A 22,216-nucleotide genomic window follows, 5' to 3' on the forward strand; every position below is an offset into this window, starting at 1 on the left:
CGAATAGACAGCGAGAGACACGATTCGTTACGATTCGATCGAATCGTGTCGAATCGACAACATTTTCAACCCACCCTCAAAGCCCAGATGCGCTATATTTACTAAGTCTCGCACAAATCGACTTCCGTTATGACGAATCCACAGCAAGGGATACGATTCGTGTCGACTCGGTCGAATCGTGTGGAATCGACAGCATTTTCAACCCACCCTCAAAGCCCAGATGCGCTATACTTTTTAAGTCTCGCGCAAATCGATTTCCGGTATGACGAATCGACAGCAAGGGACACGATTCGTTACGATTCGATCGAGTCGTGTCGATTCGACAACATTTTCAACCCACCCTTCAAAGCCCAGATGCGCTATATTTACTAAGTCTCACGCAAGTCGATTTCCGGTATGACGAATCGACAGCAAGGGATACGATGTGTGTCGATTCGGTCGAATCGTGTCGAATCGACAACATTTTCAACCCACCCTCAAAGCCCAGATGCGCTATACTTTTTAAGTCTCGCGCAAATCGACTTCCGGTATGACGAATCGACAGCAAGGGATACGATTCGTGTGGATTCGATCGAGTCGTGTCGAATCGACAACATTTTCAACCCACCCTCACAGCCCAGATGCGCTATACTTTTTAAGTCTCGCGCAAATCGATTTCCGGTATGACGAATCGACAGCAAGGGACACGATTCGTCACGATTCGATCGAATCGTGTCGAATCGACAACATTTTCAACCCACCCTCAAAGCCCAGATGCGCTATATTTAAGTCTCGCGCAAATCGACTTCCGGTATGACGAATCGACAGCAAGGGATACGATTCGTGTCGATTAGGTCGAATCGTGTCGAATCGACAACATTTTCAACCCACCCTCAAAGCCCAGATGCGCTACACTTTATAAGTCTCGCTTAAATCGATTTCCGGTATGACGAATCGACAGCAAGGGACACGATTCGTGTCGATTCGATCGAGTCGTGTCGAATCGACGACATTTTCAACCCATTCTCAAAGCCCAGATGCGCTATATTTACTAAGTCTCGCGCAAATCGACTTCCGGTATGACGAATCGACAGCAAGGGTCACGATTTGTCACGATTCGATCGAATCGTGTCGAATCGACAACATTTTCAACCAACCCTTCAAAGCCCAGATGCGCTATACTTTTTAAGTCTCGCGCAAATCGACTTCTGGTATGACGAATCGACAGCAAGAGAGACGACTCGTGTCGATTCCATCAAAGAGGGTCCTCGAATCGACATCCGGTTGGTCGAATCGTCAAGTTAAAACACGAATCGACTCTAGTTGGGTGTATTGGACAACCCTCCAAGGGGGGAGGGGGAGCCATCACTTTAATGTTCCCCTATTTTAAGAGGGTACTTGTTATACAACATATGCAAGTAGTTTTTATAAACTCAGCCGACGCAGTTGCCTCTGGTTGTGTAATAACCAAGTGCTACAAACAACAACATATTAGCTACAAAATATCCTGAGCAATCTCAAACATGTAATCAGTTGACCACCTTGTCTACTCAGGCCAAGGTGATCAGTCAGCTAACACAGTGCTTGTTGACAGAGTGTCTTGCAATCATTTGTAACAATCAAGTCACTTTTCAAGAACCGCATCATCTCTTAACAAACTTAAACATGCAATCAGTTGACCACCTGATGTTTACTCAGACCATAGGTGATAAGTCAGCTAACACAGTGCTTGTTGACAGACATTGAGTTGCAATCATTTGTAACAATCAAGTCACTTTCCAACAACCATATCATCTCTTAACAAACTCAAACATGCAATCAGTTGACCACCTTGTCTGTAACTCAGACCAAGGAGATAAGTCAGCTAACAAAGTGCTTGTTGACAGACACATTGACTTACAGTTGTAACAATCAAGTCACTTTCTAAAAATCTGCACATGATCTCTGGTGATGCTTTCCAATGGAGCTGTCACCTTTATCCTCTCTTTTTTTAAGAGGATACTTGCAATTGCATGGATGTGGGCATTCTTTTCTTTGTTCCTAAGTAGTTTCATATTGAACTCTTTTGCAAGTGGCTTCAGGTCCTTTATAAGGTGGACATCATTGATCGTTGCTCTGTCTATCCAAGCCAAAATGATGCTTTCAGCCTATGATAAAGTGAGTCCTGAAATGTAGAGAAAGGACAAATTATAAATTAGATAAAATTATGATTATACAGATTAATCCCAGGTTGGTATCTAGTGATGACAACCACTTCCAACAGTCATCAAGGCCAAACAAGCACAAAAGTTACCAAGAGTTGACACTGAAGACAGGCACTCACAGTGTATCAAAATATAACAAAAAAGGTGCTTGTTGGAAATAGGACACTTGCTGCAATGATAAAAATTAATTATCACAACACAAAATATACCAGAAAAGCTGTATCCAAAATATACATGGCTCACCGGTGTTGTAGTAGTCCTCTAATTTATTTGACTTTGCTTCATCACTTTCTGGGCTGTCTCCACTCACATAACTTGAGGTATCACTTTCACTGCTGCTCACAGGGGATGGCATGCCAGGTACGTCCAGCTGTTCAGATTCCTTACGTCGTCTTTCATCCATGTGTTTACGTATAATTTGCATTATAGCATTCCTCCCCAATCCTAGTCTTGGCAAAGTAAATTCCTCATCCTTGGCAAGTTTGTTAATGACAGTATGCATTTTTTTTTGTTGCATCTGGGTTATTTCGAAACCTTGGTGCTGGAGACCCCAAAGGCCAAACCTGTTTGATGTAATTGGTGATTTTCTTCTTTCTGTGGTAAAGACAGACAACATGAATTAAAATCACTAAAATGCAAACCACATCATCGATAGACTCAAATTGCTCTAGAACATACATATTTAGCAATGAGATGACGCTTCAAATTTACAATAAACGGTTTTTGTGATATAAAATATTAGTTGTAGGGCTATCAAGTAAGGGTCACACAGGGTTACTTGCTCCTGTGATGTCATAAAAGATGGCCATGAATCACTTTTGGGATTGGCACCAGGCATCTTTTGACTCATTAAGATTACGAATTACATTCACTAACCTGTGCATATATGTGGCTGATGACAGACCTAAATATGCTAAACTTCTTACAACAATCAAAACTAAATATCTGGAGACTTACTTTGTATTATAAATGGCCCGATCTGCTATGTTCATTTGATTTTTTTCCGTGTTAGTCAGTATTCTGTCCATCAATGAAAAATCAGTTCTTGACAAGGGCTTGCCTCGCTCACAGCTTCCTCCTTAAATTGGGAACAGATAAAATGTTAATTTAAGCTGGCATGTATATCAAAATCTGATTAAAGCACCATTCTTAATGAGCCTACCTATACGTCCTAGCGTTTAACTCTATTGAAAACAAACCTCAGTTAAGGATTGATGAACATCTTTTTTGCACGAGAACAAAATACATGTAGTCTATTAAAAATGACATTTGATTAAACTAGGAAAAATCAATCCATGCAGAATTCTTCCTGACTTTCTCTACAGCTAACATGGCCAATTAATTACTTATTACGCACAGGATAATGTATCGGAGAATGTTTGTTCTCTCGCGAGTGGCAAGGAATAAACCTTTTCACGGTTTTTGATGCCATCTTGGTTGGGGGTAAACACCACAAAATTTACAGTAAATGTATGGGAAAAGTCGGGAGTTTGATGCTCGATAATTTGAGGAAGATTGACATTCTAAAATTTCTATGAATTACAAAGTAAAGGTAGCTAGCAAAAGATGTTACCGATTAAATTTGAAGGGTTCAGGCTCGCTGAGAAGCGAGAAATCGTATTTTTAATTTTTCATGCAAATGCTTCTAAATTTTCCCCCGAAGAGCGGCTCGGTTCTACAGACAAATATATGAAAATGAAAATCTTCATTTGCGGTTTTCTTAGTGAGACTTCATTTCTAAAATTTGATCGGTAAACTCTCTTAGCTGGCATCTTTAGTTCGTAATTCATAGAAATTGCAGAATGGCAACCTTCCTCAAATTATCGCGCATCAAACTCCACTTTCCCCATACATTTCCTGTAAATTTTGCCGTGTTTGCCCCCAATTAAGATGGCGTCAGAAGCTGTAAAAGGTTTATATATTTTGGATGCATAACAAGATGACTGAAACTTTTTGTAACATAGAAAAGAAAACTTATGTGTTGCAAAAAGTAGCGCAACAGAGAATTAAAGTATGTCCCGAAAATAAAGCCTGAGAAGTGAACGCGAAACAACGCAGCTTAATCGAAGGCGATCAACTGGACCAAAGAATATGTACCGTATTTCCTCGAATAATAGCCGTCCCTCGATTAATCGCCTCCCTTGAATAATCGCCCCCTTTTGGTGCGAAAATAGAAATAATCGCCCCCGGCTATTATTAATCGAAGAAATACGGCATACACAATGTACCTGTACTGGGTCTTGCACTGAGTTCATTTATTTTTTCCAAGAATTTTCCTTTCTTGCCAATAGTATCGAGTCCTAACTTCTCCATAGCTTCAGTGCTCTGTACAGTAGTCGACAAAAGTATACGTCCATCAATCTCTTCCTGTTCAAACTTTTCTGCGACACTTTCGCTCCCGAAAGTCTTCAACGCCCATTCTTTGACTTCGGAGACTGACCATTCTGATGAAAGGGGTAAATGTTATAATTAGACTACAGAATCGCTTAGCTATCTAAATAACTTAAGAAATGATTGAAGAAAACCACTACTAACCTACAGTCTTGCTTGGGGAAGATTCGACAGCGGCAAAATTTTGGCGCGCATTTTCCCGCGTCAGTTTCACAGGTAAGTCTAACTTTGCCGTCGATTGAGACAACACGGAATAGAAATCCTCCGAGCTAACCGAGTCTGTGTCACCTACAGATTCCTCCGTTAGATCCATGGGTTGTTCACTTTCCGGTCTTTTAGACACAGTACCTCCTGGTGAACAAGTTAATGGCAATTTCTTTCGATACAAAACTCCCTTACTACTCGCCATCTTGTAAGTGTCTTCGACGACATTGTAGCACTGGATTACATAATGACTGACAACACCTCTGATTGGCTGTTGTTTCGCGCCATTGCAACGTCATGAAAATATAGGCTTTTCATTGGCTAATTTATGTTTGGGCCCAGTGACAAAGCCACGTACTGCTTTGGCAACTCACTAGAAACGATTCATTAATCGAAAACATGGCGGTTCGAAGCAGTAGAGTTCCGTCTTCCACCTGCTACTGTTCAGCTCGCCGAGCAGCACACGTTCATTGTTTTTGCATAATTTGCAATGGCAAAGCAGTAAATTATCGTACGCAAATGTCTCACCTCAACTCGAGTGCATTTTGCGATGAAGTTACACCTACAATATTGGAAGAGGAAACAGTGGTGGAAAATGAAACTAGGCCGGATCACGAAGAAACTGGAGTAGACGATCATGATCCAGATCGCCTTGAAGGTATGCTCTTTTCTTTCTTTAAATATCAGAACTTTATAGTAAGAAAGTTGAGAAGTTCGGCGAGCCTGAGAAAAGACAAAATCCGGCGCCCGGTTGATCATGAAACGTACGTGTACTTCCGAATGTATCATTTTCATTTGTTGTAGAAATTAGATGCAAGCAGTTGAAGTCATTGTACATAACCTAAAAAGTTGTTGCTGAGTACATGAGAGCTTGCAATGTGTGAAGATTTATATTAAACTCAAAGCTCCTCCATAATTCAGGAATAATTGGAACTTGCTCAGTTGGTTATACTTTAGTGAAAATTGTTCTAAAACAATAAATTATTTGCTCTTAATTTCCACAAGGGGATAGTCTTATCAATTGTCACCTCTTAAAATTTCAAGCTCTTGATCATTCTATTGTTTGTTGCTGCCATACAAAAACAATTCTCCAGACTAACATCACATGTTCTGAAACAGGACTGCATACAATCAAAGAAATTGATTTGGTCTATTTTGTTTTTTAGATTGTAGCATCTTCCCTTGAGGGAGCAAAATACTTGGTTCAGTTATGTCAGAACAGCCCCGATGCCACTAGAATCAATCAAGGTGTCCTTATTGGATCTGGGCAATCGCACTTCCTTCTTAGGGAAGAAAGTGCTTCCATTATGGATTACTTCTCAGATTTGGAATCCTGTGTTGTTGCTGATGCAGCTGAGTGTTATCGCAGTGCATACCTACCTATGCATAGAATTGCTGTGGGTGGGAAACTGCACAGAAATGGTGATGTTGTGCTTGCCAAACAACAAAACACTGAGATTTTTTTTTGCATCAACAGTTTTTTTCTTGTAAATGTAAATAAAAATCCTCAGCCAGTTGTTCTTGGAGACACCTATCAGCTTGTGTGGAATCCCGCAGGTGGTGTTATGCATCACCCGTTAAGTGACACAGTTTATGTGAAACCCTTTGAGACTGGCACCATTCTTGGGCTTAAAGATTTACAAAGAGAAATCATGCTTTTCCCAGATGTGAATGGAAATTTTGCAGTTGTTGATCCATTCAGGGAAAGTATTCCTTTGCCACCTGTCATTGTTCCTGTTTATCCTGAGGAAAATGACATGATCTTGGTTAAAGGAGATGATGATGATGAAATTTGGCATGCCCAAGTAAAGCACGTGTTATTTTCTGAAAAGTTAGTGAAAGGATATTTCTTCATTAAACATCGAAACTGGAATGAAAACAAGCTGTGGGTAAGAGAAAGTCGCTCAAGTCAAATGGATAGCATCAACTTCAGTAGCATACTTGGAATTGCTGTTGGAGAATGGCAACATCATGTCTGGAAAGAGAGCTGACTTGTAACATTGACCTTTTTGGTTGGTTACTGTTAATACCAAGATTGTATTGGTTATGAAGTTTAGAACAGTTGAGTTGCATATAATGAGATTACACTGTCTATTTTTTAGTTCATAGTTCAATTCACAAGCCATCTTTTTTCAGTCATTGATCTTTTATTGATACTTTTAAGACAAACAAACTAACTGTATTTCAATGATGGCAGATAGCAGATAACAGTGCAGAGGTATCTAACTTAAAATTGCAAATGAAGCAACCCATGCCACCAAAAAAACAAGTTAAGTTTGGCAAGAAACCTAGCCCTGTTTGTTCAAAGGGTGGATGATGTTGAATCACTAGATCCAGTGGATAGCATAGTTTGTTTTATTACTTTTGACACTTAACCACTCGCCAGTGATTTACCCAGTGGATAGCACTATCATCCCTTTGCGAACCAGCTCCAGCTGGCCAGGTTGCATGAAAAAAAGTCAAAATTTGGGTGGAAAGTAATCAAAGTTCATATTACAAGCTAAGCTGGATATTCAGAATACAGGTTTGGTTAAAAGAATTACTTCTAAGAAATCCAAACTTGTTTTAGTTAAAAAACAACTGGCAATGTTTGCATGAAAAAATCCAAATTTGGTTGGAAAGTAACCCAAGTTCATATCACAGGCTAAGCTGGATATTCGGAACACAGGTTTGGTTAACAAAATTACTTCTAAGAAATCCAAACTTGTTTTAGTTAAAAAACAACTGGCAACGTTTGCATGAAAAAATCCAAATTTGGGTGGAAAGTAACCCAAGTTTGTATTACAAGCTAAGCTGGATATTCAGAACACAGGTTTAGTTAATAAGATTACTTCTAAGAAATCCTATATTGTTTTAGTTAAAAAACTACTTCAGGTTTTATCATAAACAAGTTTAATTGTGATTTTCTTAAATACTAATTCGGGTTTTACTGGTTTATTTATTCTTACTTGAAATATCCATGAATTAACCAACTTGAAACCAAATTTGGGTATTTGGTTAACTTGGATATTGATAAATCCAATCAATATCCAAGTTTGATCAAACTTGGAAATTTGAAAATTTTTCCAGTATCGAAGGCCGTTTCCTCTTGCCATCCGCCATTTTGTTTTTGGAGAAAGATGCAAGCCCGCAGTGCTAATCGCTGACAAAATACGCGCCCGCAAGGAGAATCGTTGACAATGTACACGTCCGCAATAACCGCCGCTGACTGTATGGAATTGTTCGCCATGTGTAAAGCATTGTGACACAATTCATCGTTGCTTACAATTTATACTGCTGAGAACAACGCCGGTAATTAACAACATTCTCTTACGTTATACAAATAGACTTATTCTAACTCAACCTTTTTGCTTAATTGCCACTTTACATAATTCTCAATGAAAGTAAGAGAAATAAATTCTCGTTTTCACTGGGTCCTCAATTTAGTGAAACGAAAGTTGACCCTTGTGTTTTCTTAGTCTGCTTTGTCTACAAAGTCGTTCATTATTCGGAATATCAGAATTTCAGTAGCGTTTCACCAGCACATTTTATTTTTTTAGAATTAACACCCTGTCTACCGTCGTGAAGAATTTGGAATGTCGAATTTCAGTAATATTTTGTGTAGAACTTCACCATGAGAAGAATCTCAAAACACAACTGTTGTTTTAATAAATTGTTGTTAGAACTCCGGCGGATTTAACCAATGCGAGAGGGATGAACAACGTGTTAGACGGAACAAACCCAATGAATATAACTTAATATAATCCTTACCGGACACATTTTGACTTTCAATTTCAGTTGATTTGAGATTTGCATTGGAAACAAAACGAGGGAACTTCAAATACTCTTATGAGTCCTGAGATGTAACACGACCAATTTGTAAGTACATAAGGGTCAGTTTTGTGTCTCTGATAGCAGAACAGAAGATTTCAAGTCTTATATCATTTTCCAAGTTGATTCACCTGTCCATAAGCTTAGCTTACAGTATTAGGCAATAAACCACTAATTAGTTCTCTCTGCTCCCGTGGAAGTGGATTCGCAATGTTTGATTTGATTTCCATGATCCGTAGCACATTAAAGAAAGCTTCCATGATTGTCATTTGCCGAACAAAGACTCCATTATACTTGTCTCCACACCTTTGTTACGGCTGGAAGAATTTCTTTCAATGTTGACATCTTTCCTTGGGTGATCGTTTTCGTATTTCATCTAAACGGCATCTTCAATTTCTGTCTTGCTCTTTTAGAGAAATATCTGATTTGATCACTGCTGCATGTATACCAACGCAAAACAAACAGACTTATTCCAACTCAAGCCAAATATTTCTTTTTGCTTAATTGTAAAGAAGCATTACAAAATTTACAGTGAAAAGAAGAGAAATAAATTCTCGTTTTTGCGGGCTGCTAAATTTAGAGAAACGAAATTTTAGATGTCTAGTTGACCCTTGTGTTTTCCCAGTCTGCTCTGCTCACAAAGTCGTTCATTATTCGGAATATCAGAATTTCAGTAGGGTTTCATCAGCACATTTTGATTTTTTTAGAATAAACCTGTATGCTGTCGTGAAGAATTTGGAATGTCGAATTCAAGTAATATTTTGTGTAGAGCTTCACCATGAGAAGCATTTCGAAACACAACTGTTGATCACTGTTGTCTGTGAGCAAACTTTGTACAAGGTCAATGTATTTTGAGAATGAGCAGGAACAGAATCTTTGAATTCGTATGTTTCGGCAATTTCGGTTGTCTTTCAAAACAGAGTAAAAACGGTTCCTGACCGGTCAGACATTAGCTTCGCTGTTATCGTTTTATAAAACCAACTGTTACAAAGCTAACTGTTACAATATGTGCGTGATTGTATAATCATTTACTAGGATTAGGATCAAAGGTCATTTTGAGGTGTAGGGTGCCAGGTGAGTGAATAAAATGGAGTTTGAAACATGGTGGCAGCGGTGGGATGTCTAATAACGTTTGAACCCGAAGACTAAACCTTTCTACTGTGGAGAGAGATACGAGTGCTATCCTGACTTAACACTCCTACGGCACTTTCAGTAAACGACTCTCTAAATGTCAGACACGGAGACTGATCCGCCGAGCGGAACGGCACAACAAACGCCTTTGGTAATGGCGAGTTCAAGTGTTTCGACTAACGTGATGGCTATGACTCCTGGCATCTTGCCTCCAGGAAAGTTGAACTCAAAATGCAACAGCAAGGTCCACAGTATGAGAGAAGAGTCCGAAGAATCAGAAGAAAGTGACATAGAATACATCACAAGCATTACGGACCAACCGGAAGTGGTACATGCAATGAAGAAAGAAGAATACCCGAAAGAAATCTACACTGAAATGGTTGTTGCAAAGAAACCCGTGAAATTCCAAGTTGACAGTGGTGCTTCAGTTAATGTAATTCCCGCCGAACTTGCTCCAGACGAGTCACTCAAGCGCACGACGAAGACACTGCGAATGTGGAATGATACGACACTGCAACCTCTTGGACCCTGTCACATCATTATTCAAAACCCGACGATTGGAAAGAAGTTTTCAGTGGAATTCTTAGTTGTTGGGAAACAACTAACACCAATCATAGGAGTGCGGGCAGCTCAGCAAATGGGCCTAATTACCATCAATGAAGAAAATTTCAAGATTGCACAGCCACCTAAACGGATGAGGCCAGCAGTCAAGAGCCTCAGTACAACTGAAGAAATTATCAAGCATCACCTTACAGTGTTCCAACCGGAATTAGGAACGCTACTCGGAACGGTGCATTTAGAAGTGGATCAAAACATCACTCCCGTAGTTGCGCCGCCTAGACGTGTACCAGCTTCACTCAAGGGCAAGCTGAAGCAGGAACTGGACCGTCTGCAAGAAATAGGCGTTATTGCTCCAGTAGACGAACCCACCCAATGGGTCAGCGGTTTAGCTGTGGCAGTTAAGAAGACCGGAGCTTTGAGGATCTGCCTAGACCCCAGACCGTTAAATACAGCACTTAGAAGAGAGAGATATCGGCTACCTGTGCTAGAGGACGTACTTCCTGAGCTGTCTGAAGCACGAGTCTTTTCCACAGTCAACCTAAAATCTGGTTACTGCATTGTGTCTTGGCACCAGAATCAAGTGTCCTTACAACATTTGCCACTCCCTATGGCAGGTACCGTTGGTGTCGTCTACCTTTTGGTCTATCCGCATCGTCAGAGATATTCCAGAAACATCTACACCATGCCCTCGAGAACCTGGAAGGAGTCCTGTGTATTGCAGACGACATCCTGATCTGTGGAAAGGGGCAAAATGATGACGAAGCTACCTCAAACCATGACGAGAACCTGGAGAAGCTGCTTCAAAGATGTCTAGATTACGGCATAGTTCTGAACGCAGACAAGATGAAACTGCGCCAAAAAGAGGTTCCTTACATGGGTCACCTGTTATCGAGCGATGGTCTGAAACCTGACCCCGCTAAGGTGGAGGCTGTAACCAAAATGCCTAGACCAGAAGACGTGGAAGGAGTTCAAAGGCTCAATGGCTTCGTAAACTACTTGGCGAAGTTCCTTCCCAAGCTTTCGGAAATCATGGAGCCCATACGTCGCCTGACAAGAAAAGACACACAATGGCAATGGTCCGAGGAGCAGGACAGCGCATTCCAGAAGATACAACACATGGTCACACAAGCTCCAGTGCTGAGCTATTATGACCCTTGCAGTGAGCTCACTATTCAATGCGATGCGAGTCAAAGTGGCCTCGGAGCAGCTTTACTCCAGAATGGCCGACCCATTGAGTAGGCAAGCCGAGCGTTGACAGGGACAGAGAAACGATACGCGCAAATTGAAAAAGAGATGCTAGCTATCGTTTTCTCTCTTGAGCGATTCAACCAGTATACATTTGGTCGACATGTCAATGTGGAAAGTGACCACAAACCACTAGAAGTGATTCTTCAGAAGCCGCTTTCACGTGCACCACGGCGATTACAGTCAATGATGATGAGACTGCAGAAGTATGACTTCACCGTCCACTATGAGCGCGGTAAAAACATGCACCTTGCCGACACGTTGTCGCGAGCTTTCCTCCCGTTTGAAGGTGATAATGAGGACGACCTAGAGTTTGTGAACATGGTCAACTATCTACCCATTTCTGACGAGCGCATCACTGAAATTAAGGCTGAAACTCGGAAAGATCATTCTTTACAAAGTTTATCTGAAACCATTCTCAAAGGCTCGCCAGAAGAAAAGAAACTTGCCCCTGAACTGACTCACCCATATTTTGATATGCGGGATGAGTTGACTCTTCAAAATGGATTGATTTTCAAAGCAAATGCTGTGGTGATCCCTAAGAATCTTCGTGCAGACATGAAAGCAAGAATTCATGCCTCCCATTTAGGAACAGAGTCATGTCTAAGAAGAGCACGTGGATGTATCTACTGGCCCGGAATGTCGGCTGAAATCAAGCAGTACATCTCAGGATGCGAGATATGCAGGGAGTTCGATACAACGTCGCAACCCAATGAGTCCTTGATGAGCCACGAGGTCCCCTCTCGGCCCTGGGAGAAGGTAGGCGCTGACATCTTTACGCTGGATGGTAAAGACTATTTGGTTACCATCGACTATTACAGCAACTTTTGGGAGGTAGACAGGTTACCAGACACCAAGGCAACCACAGCCATCCTGAAGCTGAAAAGCCACTTCTCCCGCTATGGAATACCTGATCAAGTCGTGAGCGACAATGGTCCACAATTCACCTGCAAAGAATTTGTGTCATTCGCAAAGACCTGGGACTTTGAGCACCTAACCAGCAGTCCCGGGAACAGTAAGGCTAATGGCAAGGCAGAGTCTGGAGTAAAGACAGCCAAGCGTCTCCTACAGAAGTCTATCAAGGCTGGGACTGATCCGTATTTGGCTTTCCTGGATTATAGGAACACTCCTACCCAAGCGATGACCACGAGCCCTGCGCAGCGTCTGATGGGCAGGCGGACCAAAACGCTCCTCCCTCCTGCACAAAGCCTCCTTATGCCTAAGACAACCCAGTCTGGAATTGAAAAGAGCCAGTTAAAAGAGCGCCAACGGGCCCAAGCCAAGTATTACGACAGAAACACAAAGGATCTACCAGTACTACGTGAAGGGGATGTCGTACGAATGAAACCCTTTAAGTTAGGTGCCAAGTCGTGGCCGAAGGCCCAAGTAACTGCAAGATTAGATGAGCGATCTTACACGGTAGAGGCTGAGAATGGAACTGTCTACAGAAGAAACAGGCAGCACCTCAAGAAGACATCAGAATCACCGATTCAGCCCATTCAATCAGATCCAGTGGATGACTCGAGCATTCCCAGTCCAGATTCACTCAGCATCCCTACCTTATCTGCAGAACCAGTTGACAAACCCCCAGGATCGACCTCTTGTGAGAGCAATACCGATCAGCACCAGAGGCCAAGGCGTGACAGGAGACCCCCGGCGTACCTGAAGGACTACGTGTGCTCATGATTAACCATTTCAATTTACTAACTCTTTTGTTACAGTTCACAGACTGATCACAGGTTATTTCATTACAAATGCTTTGTTGAGCTTGGACCCTTGATTTATCTTGATTTCGACTAAGTGAAGAACACTTAAGTTTTTTCTTTATTTTGATGAAAGAGAGGATGTTACAATATGTGCGTGATTGTATAATCATTTACCAGGATTAGGATTTGAGGTGTAGGGTGCCAGATGAGTGAATAAAATGGAGTTTGAAACACTAACGAAACAAGCGAATTTCATGGCAGTTATCATTATGCTGGTTTGCACGCCAGAGACGTGGTCATATTTTAAAACAAGAAAATTATCAATCCTTCTTAGTTTTTAATTTCATAAAATGTAAGATCTTTTACAAGTTCTGAGAAAATCTAATCTTTCTTTTGGTCCCATATATTACTAAACCGTAAAATTCTGAGTTTTATTTTATCTGCAACAAGACACTTTTTAAGAATAATAACACAACCACTGTTCGGATGTGTTACTCTAAGAGTAAAATTCGGCCATATTTGACCCGATTAGACGAGTTTCGGTCCCGCGATTCACATTCCACGGGCTGGCATCAGACAAGTCCAAAGATCACAATGCGCCGATTGAGAGGAGTTTTTGTTGCGCTATGCAGATTCCATGCTTTTATTTACGAGGGTTGGCATCAGACAGGTCCAGAGATCACAATGAGCCGATTAAGAGTGCATTTTCTGCGGATAAGCAAACAGGTATAAATTTGGGTATAAATCACATGAATTAATTGTACGATATGATCAGTATCTCCTGTACATAAATGAACTTGTGGCAGATCAGGCCAGATCAAATTCATGACATGTATAACATTACACGCGTCACGCTACTTGCGTTAAATAACGAAGCAAGTTGAATCACTCGAAGACGGATCACCTACAATTCATTCTCGCTGACTTGTTTTAGATTCCTTTGGTATCAATATCATTTCAACCCATAAAACAAGGTAACTAACGACAAACTTAAGATTAAAGTTCGCTTTATTTTAATACAGAGCCGGGTAAACATTCTTGAAAAGGAATTCTAACCTGTATGACAATCTCATGTTTTTGGAAACATTTTGATAAAGGCTCGTAAATACTTGAATTCAACCCTGACATGAGAAGAAATGGGGGATCATAATGAGCCGATAAAAACTAAAATCTAATGCGCACTTTCCGTGAACAAGAAAACAGATATAAATCACAAAATTAGTATTGAGCAAGGGTCAGATTGGGCTAGATCGAGCCTAATCGAAAATGAAAATGCGCTCCTGTTTTCTTTAGTTAGCATTGCACGCGGGTTACACTTTTTTGGTGCAGCAGTGGATTTCTTCGCACTCTAAAATAAGTGACACGAGGTTGCCCGAAGGGCCTTTGACTATTTTCAGTTTCAGTTGAATGTCAAGTTTAACAAGTTTTTTCATGTGTATGTAGATAAGGAGTGTTTCTTAACAGAACTGTAGTTTGTGTGCAAAATGTACACAAGGTGGATATACTTTATGGAAAAGCAGATTAGCATGCTTCGTTAATTTCAGTCGCCTAGCAAAAGATAATTGGATAATGGTTCCTGGCACTGCAGTGCAAATCTAAGGAATACGGGCATACATGTTCTTAGTGAAACGAGAAAGCGCATGAAAGCGCAAGCAGTTGCTATTTTTTTTTCCTACTCGCGTTATTTGCAAAATTCTTTGATTGAAACTGCTCGTACAATTTGAGAGAATTTTCGAAAATCACTCGCTTTGTAAACCCTTCATTGTACTTTCAAACTCCCTCAAAAATACTTTTATTGTTGCTCATTTTTTAAACTCCAAATTCTGCATATATTAATTACGATATCCAGTGTAGGGTTATGCTGATGTAAACAAAGATGAAATTTTCTTCTTTTAATTTCCTGGGCCATATTTGGTTTGGTTGTCTGCTGTTCATGGCCAAGTTAGGAATATTACACTGTATATATCAGTGCTATACGAATGCGAGGGGTATGGGGCAAGGGGAATAGAGGGACGGGAAAACCAGCAAAAGGCATTTACTGATATTGACTGAGTCGAAACACCATTTATTCCCCACCTTTTATTTTGAAACACGACCCAGTACTACTTAAGGTTGTAAATAAATTGCCATACATTTTCAATAAAACACCACCAATAAAATACAGTCAAACCTGTATTAAGCGGACGCCATATTAAGCACCCTCTATTAAACGGACAGCTGTGCAAGTTCCATTTTTCTTTTCCCACATTTACTGTAAAAAATACCTGTATTCAACCGACACCTCTATTAAGCGGACGCGGACACCTTAAACATGACTTTTATGGTCATTCCTGTTGTTACAAACCTGTATCAAACGGACACTGCCAAAAGAATGCATGGTTGTTTTTTGTCCACGTTTTAGGATATCGGTCATTTAAATTTGCCAACAACCTGAGCTGTCACAGAAATGCAATATTTTGTTATTTGGTTTTGTTTTTACAGAGTTTTTGTTTTTGTTTGATTTTGTAAACCTATCATATGATTCAATCGATATAGATACTGTTACTGTATATTAAATCGCTTCACCTCATGTACTTGTCATTGTTTACGGAAATACGGTATTTCAGAGTTATCGATCGTTCACGAGAATGTTATTTGTCCCTTTCAAGGTCTTTTAACCCTTTGAATACCAACTACGCATATATGCGTAATTAATGGTCGTGCTCTTTGTGCCACTTGTGACGTCATCAATTTAAATGTCATTAGATATTCTTCATAAGCTGATAGTAGTGCTAGGCTAGCCCTTTCCGCACAATGGTCAGGTTTAGATATCGACGACATTCCGACGTCGCAAATCGAAAAACAAGGTTATCAGTTTTGGTGCAAAAACGGTGGTAAAATGGTCCACAACGCCTATGATTGATCAAGGTCCATTTCTAGGCTTCGCCCGTAATTAACATCCAACTTTTCACCGCAGCCAGAAAGAACATACAATGCAAAAGGTAGCCAGTGTAAAAGGGCAGAGAAAAACAGAAAGGAAAGGGCCAACAACGAAATTGAGAACGGTTAATGGCAAAAAAAAAAAAAAAAAAAAAAAAAAAAAAAAAAGAAGAAGAAGTCCAAATTTTGGCTTATACGCATGCCCGTAATTGAAGTTTTGCTCAATTTTGTACCTAATCCTCAGACAAAGTGGTGACGATTGCGTTCAAGAACTTGCTTACAAGAGTCACATTAATTCTAAAGAAGACATTGAACACCACAACCAACAACTTAGCATTGCCAAAGAACTGGAGGACAGAGCAGGAGAGGGAAGTGCTTATGGCAATCTTGGCATTACTTACCACCGTCTGGGTGATTTTAAACAAGCTGTAGAGTACCACAACCAACGTCTCAGCATTGCCAAAGAACTGGGGGACAGGGCAGGAGAGGGACGTGCTTATGGCAATCTTGGCATAGCTTACCGGAGTCTGGGTGATTTTAAACAAGCCGTAAAGTATCACAACCAACATCTTAGCATTGCCAAAGAACTGGGGGACAGGGCAGGAGAGGGAAGTGCTTATGGCAATCTTGGCAATGCTTACCACCGTCTGGGTGATTTTAAACAAGCCGTAAAGTACCAGAACCAACATCTTAGCATTGTCAAAGAACTGGGGGACAGGGCAGGAGAGGGAAGTGCTTATGGCGGTCTTGGCATTGCTTACCAGAGTCTGGGTGATTTTAAACAAGCCGTAGAGTACCACAACCAAGATCTTAGCATTGCCAAAGAACTGGGGGACAGGGCAGGAGAGGGAAGTGCTTATGGCAATCTTGGCATTGCTTACCACAGTCTGGGTGATTTTAAACAAGCCGTACAGTACCACAACCAACGTCTTCGCATTGCCCAAGAACTGGGGCACAGGGCAGGAGAGGGACGTGCTTACGCCAATCTTGGCAATGCTTACCTGAGTCTGGGTGATTTTAAACAAGCCGTAAAGTACCACAACCAAGATCTTAGCATTGCCAAAGAACTGGGAAACAGGGCTGAAGAGGCTTGTTCATGCTTTTGCTTAGGACGCGATTTTGAATTGTCAGGAGATTTGCCGAGAGCTCTTGATTATTACCGATCCAGTGTAAAATTGATCAATGACACGAGGGCTCTCCTTCAGTCCGAAGATGATTGGAAAATATCTTATCGTAATTGGTGCCCAGACGCTTACACTGCGGTTTGGAGAACTTTGTTAAGGCTTCAAGAGACTGCTGAGGCTTTGTGTGTTGTCGAGCAAGGACGAGCACAAGCCTTAGAGGATCTTATAAAGGAACAATATGGCTCTGAATAGCTTACGATTGGCTCATCTGAAGACAATGTAACGATCGCAAGCATGTCAAGTGGTATATTCATGCAAACACTGGTGTTAACACTAGAAATTAACAAAATCCATTTCTGGCTACTTAACAAAGAAAGGGAGGTTCAGTATAGGAGGAAAGAAATAGAAGGCGAAGATGCTGTTACCTTCTTAAAGTGTGTAAGAAAAGATGTTTTTAAAGAGTACAAAATTGATGGAAGAGTTGCCTGTGAAAATCGTTCTCTGGATGAGCAAACAAACAAAATTTCTCCCAGCAGAGAATTCACCGAGGAAAGAGAAAAAACATTAGCCTGCAACAACAATTCTTTGCGCTTCTTTCATAATTGTATCATTGTCCCCATTGCAGACTTACTTGAAGGCGACGAATTGATCATTGTCCCCGACGGTCCATTACGTTTGGCTCCGTATGCTGCATTTTTAGATGATAAATTCAAGTATCTAAGTGAAACTATCAAGATACGAATTCTTCCCTCGTTGACGACTCTGAAACTGATCGGGAACTTTCCTCAAGACTACCACAGGAGCAGTGGAGTATTGCTCGTGGGAGATCCATTTGTTGAAGAAATTCGAAACGACCAAGGCGAAGCCATTTTATCGCCCTTGCCATATGCCAGAGAAGAAGTAAAGACAATAGGAGAAATGCTCGGTGTCGTACCTGTCACTGGAAATAAAGCAACTAAAGAGGAGGTGCTGAAAAGAATCGGTTCAGTTGCCTTGGTACACATTGCAGCGCATGGCAATATGGAAACTGGTGAAATTGCTCTGGCTCCGAATCCCGCACGGATATCCAAGATCCCTGAAGAGAAAAATTTTATGTTGAAAATGGCGGATGTGCGAGCGGTGAAGCTGCGTGCAAGGCTAGTTGTGCTAAGTTGCTGTCACAGTGCACAAGGTAAGGTTACGCCTGAGGGTGTGGTCGGTATTGCAAGGTATTTCCTGGGTGCTGGTGCTCGCTCGGTTCTCGTGTCACTCTGGGCAATTGATGACGAGGCAACAATGGAGTTTATGAAAAGTTTCTACAAGGCATTTGAATCTTGGATGTAGCGCAAGTGTAGCTGTTCACCGGGCTAGGAGGTGTCTAAGAGAGTCAGAGAAGTTTGGTGCGGTAAAACACTGGGCTCCGTTTGTTCTCATCGGCGATGACGTGACCATAGAATTTGAAGAAAGCCAGTGAAAACATCGTGAGTAAACCTTTTTCTAATCTTTAAGGACGCAACATTTATTTTTAGTTGACAAAAGTGCTAATATAAAAGTTGTTAATTATTATTCTAAACAGCGTCCTTCGTGGAAATGCAAAGTGAGCAGCTCGCGAATGCTTGTGCCATTACCTAAGTGCGTGCAGTTCTTTCATCATTAGAGATTTTGCCTTTTTTCACGCCAAAAGAGAAATTTTATGAAAAAAATAGTACGGGTCTAACACAACAATTAAAAGCACGCCCTCAACTGATGCGTGTTTCCGTTGTACGAATTCAGACGATCTTTACACCTGCTTTCAGTGTTACGTGCATAGGCGACATCGTTCGACCATCTTTCGACATGTAAACGGCTGAAAGATCGTTTAACTGTATAACTGGCAATTTTTCCGGGTTTTAGCGGAACAAATAACCAATATCCTCAACCTGACCTCGAATGAATGAAGGAGGTTGTGGACTTGTCAGGTTTCTCCATTTACGGGATAATTGAAACGATTTTAGTGTTGTCGGTCGGCTGTCAAGGGTGACTTTCGGTAGAATTGGGCCGCTACCGCTCAGTTAATATTCGAAAGATGTAAACATTCAAAACAGTCAATTTATCTCTCGCAGAATGTTTCCTTGATACTCCTAGCCTTAGTTTGATGTCAAATAAATCCATCGTTTATAGCTAAAAGTCGAGTTCGATCGTAAAGAAACCAGTTGTGGTTATATTTTTTACGTAGGCCAGGTTACATAGCATGTCGGGAAATGGCATGTTCAAAGACGGTCGCTATGCAAGTAACAGTGAAAGCGGGTGTGAAAAGAAACCAAAACCTGTCTCGACAAAGTCACGCGTGATCTGCCATCTGCGCGCGCAACCTGAACATGAAACATGAAGTCTATTTCTCTACAGATGTACTTTAAGCAATATTGCACGTAAAGCAACCCGTGTTGCTATCGAATTATAGAAACACTGGTGGCACTGGTGGAAGTTTGAGAGAACTGGAAAGAGCTGTGGAAACATTAGCCTGTCGGCCCTTGTTCCCACAACATTTCTCGTTCTCCGACTTCTTTAACTCGATAGAAACACGGTGCTGTTTGACAGAATTCTTGGTCACTATTATTTTGTCAGTAAAAGGTAGTTTTCTCATTTCTCTTTCTGTTTCAGATGCTGAATGATCAAGAAAAGAGAAAGCTCCTTGGTAATTAGTTACCTTATAACATGAAATTTTCGCGCCACGTTAATTTCGCGAAATTAAAGTGACGCGAACAACAAGTGTCCCGAACATAACATGACGCGAAAGTTAAGTGACTCAAATTATGTTACTGTTGACATATAGTCCAGCAGTTGCGCGTTTGTTAATTTTGACGTTATCGTACCTTTGATATCGATTAAGTCGGTTTACTAAATTGGAGGACATGTTTAACTAACATTGTTAACGAAATCAATGGGGGGTTACTCGAGAACGCGAAGTTAAAGTGATTCAAAATACACAATTTTCGCAAAATCGCGGAATTTAGGTGTCGCGAAATATGCGCACCTAAAAATCGCTAATTAAACGTGTCGCGAAAATTTCATGTAATAAGGTAAGGTTTTTTCTGTATCCTTTTTTCCAATGTGTGTATGATATGATGCTACAAACCAACCAAAAGCTAATCTTTTGCTGCATCGTTATATGTTTCCAAACAGAGAACAGTTGCTGTCAGAGCAAAGCTCGAGGGAAAAAGTCACGTAAGCTGAAGTTGATCCGTTCTCTTCCAAGGAAAGAGCTGTTAAATCCAGAGGTCTTCTCTGCCTGAGAGTGGACAATGAGACTTATTCAAGTACTTTTATTGTATTTCTGTTTTCGTTGCAAATCATTGCCAAAGCAAGTTCCAGATTTGGGCAAGTTTTAAGTGAATCAATTTTAATTGTTGTGTAAGTGTAAAATACAAAGAAAATAGCAAATAGTTATTAGTCGCTTTGAAATTGAAAGGTAACCCAAAATGGGATGATTTTAATTCTCGCGGGACGTGATGAGAAAGCCTAAGTTAGATTTACTTGCCATTTCCATTTTCTGGAATGAAATTATAATTTAGAGTCAAGTGAATAGTGTTTTGTTATACCTTCCAACTAAATTACGTTTTCCAATTGGAGGAGAACGTTTCACGTCCCATGGGTCAAAACTCACTAACTCCTTAGGCCGAACAAAACTCATTAACTCCCTAGGGAAACAACAACTTGAACTTTCGACTCGCACGTGATCAGGTCGTGCACCTCGAAACGGCCGCAAATTTGTGTGCCAGTCGGCCTGATGTCAAATCAGGCAACGTTTTCTCACTAGAGAAGGCATTCATTATTCAAGAAAAGGGATTTTTAATTGGGCAAAAACATATTAGATTAACAAAGGGGAAAATTTGAACATTTTGTGTCTTCAAGCTTTTAATTTGGCGCCAAAAATAGGTCGCCCGCGTTCGGCCATTCGTCAGGTAGGAAGATAATTGTGTCATTTACAACAACATATGCTGTTCCTCGTCAAATCAAATCTTGAATTCTCGAGTTAAGCATTAGAAGAAGGCAAAGCCGCTTAAGTATTGTCTTCACTTTTGTAGGCTGCGAAGAAAAAGACTGTTATCGTGTCGTTTCGGTAGGACAGCTCGGTTTGACTGCCGCTCATACTGCAATCACAGCCACCGTAGGCGTCAAGCAAATCATTTTTTCGCAGTTTTTTTCTATTTTTCATTCGGGAGGTATAACAAAACACTTAATGACTGGCCCCTCAGGAAACAGTAAATTTTGTTTCCCTTCGACCCTCAACATCGAGGGTCTCGGGGAAACAAAACTCACTGTTTCCGTTGGGCTGGTCATTAAGAGCTTATTGTCAGTCAATTGTGTTATAAGTCAGGTCCTTTGAAAGTGATTGGTCATTATAGCAGTGCAATGCAATGGCAAATCTACTAGGGCTAAGTTATATAGTAATGTCGCTTTTAGTTAAAGATTTAGTTTACTTCTTTTTTGAATTTCTAGCGTCTTAAGTCTAAACACAGGTCTTTATGTTTAAGAAAACATCGAGATGTGTTTTTGAGAATTTCGTTACTATTATTGCTATTAATATTGCAAATATTGTTACAGAATTAGAATTTAATTCAGAATTATAATTTGGTTTATGTCCTGTAGAAACGTCTCGTTGTCATGGAATGCTTAATTACATCCCATAGGAACAGCTTGTTTAGAATCATATTTATTCCGTAACACTCGATTATGTGATTTGTATTCTTTCATTACGTAACCAGTTCTGTTCAATACTTTTGTAATTAGTCCTTAACCAATAGTTTTCTTTTCCTTTCTTTGATTGTAACACCTTGCGTTTGCATATTTAGGGTTTTTTGGGGTGATACGTGTTGAGAGGTTTTTCTGTGTGTAGAAGAAGCAGGTTGAAGTGTAGTTACGAGCGAGGCTAGAAAGTGGCAGGAACACGTCCGGAAGCACATTTTCATTACTGAGAAGCCAT

At 40.7% G+C, this 22,216-nt stretch overlaps 2 protein-coding genes and 2 pseudogenes across 8 annotated transcripts in view; 3 read left to right on the top strand and 1 right to left on the bottom strand.

Annotated features, from left to right (window-relative positions):
* Positions 1 to 2,004: 2,004 nt before the first annotated feature.
* LOC149114163 (uncharacterized) lies at positions 2,005 to 5,107 on the bottom strand (annotated as a pseudogene). The gene is made up of 4 exons (XR_016206586.1): positions 4,719 to 5,107; positions 4,412 to 4,627; positions 3,141 to 3,261; positions 2,005 to 2,777 (listed from the first exon to the last, which is right to left on the bottom strand). The product of XR_016206586.1 is annotated as an uncharacterized LOC149114163 (transcript).
* A 37-nt stretch (positions 5,108 to 5,144) lies between these two features.
* LOC149114164 (uncharacterized) lies at positions 5,145 to 7,502 on the top strand. The gene is made up of 2 exons (XM_089287619.1): positions 5,145 to 5,436; positions 5,945 to 7,502. Exons 1-2 carry the CDS (start codon positions 5,416 to 5,418, stop codon positions 6,767 to 6,769), a joined length of 846 nt encoding a protein of 281 aa, XP_089143745.1. The 5' UTR covers positions 5,145 to 5,415; the 3' UTR covers positions 6,770 to 7,502.
* A 723-nt stretch (positions 7,503 to 8,225) lies between these two features.
* LOC149114165 (uncharacterized) overlaps positions 8,226 to 22,216 on the top strand; it is a 60,279-nt gene continuing 46,288 nt past the window's right edge. For all 5 annotated transcript variants that reach the window (XM_089287553.1, XM_089287552.1, XM_089287554.1 and 2 more), the window contains exon 1: positions 8,226 to 8,636. The gene's annotated coding sequence lies outside the window, so the exon portion shown is untranslated. The remainder of the gene's footprint in view (positions 8,637 to 22,216) is intronic.
* LOC149114166 (tetratricopeptide repeat protein 28-like) lies at positions 15,543 to 21,885 on the top strand (annotated as a pseudogene). Its single transcript, XR_016206279.1, has 4 exons — positions 15,543 to 15,577; positions 16,395 to 18,734; positions 19,894 to 19,927; positions 20,416 to 21,885. The product of XR_016206279.1 is annotated as a tetratricopeptide repeat protein 28-like (transcript).

The sequence above is a fragment of the Orbicella faveolata genome, unplaced genomic scaffold (genome assembly GCF_042242905.1).
Source record: "Orbicella faveolata isolate gen_17 unplaced genomic scaffold, um_ofav_v1 contig_14, whole genome shotgun sequence".
Taxonomy (NCBI): Eukaryota; Metazoa; Cnidaria; class Anthozoa; order Scleractinia; family Merulinidae; genus Orbicella; species Orbicella faveolata.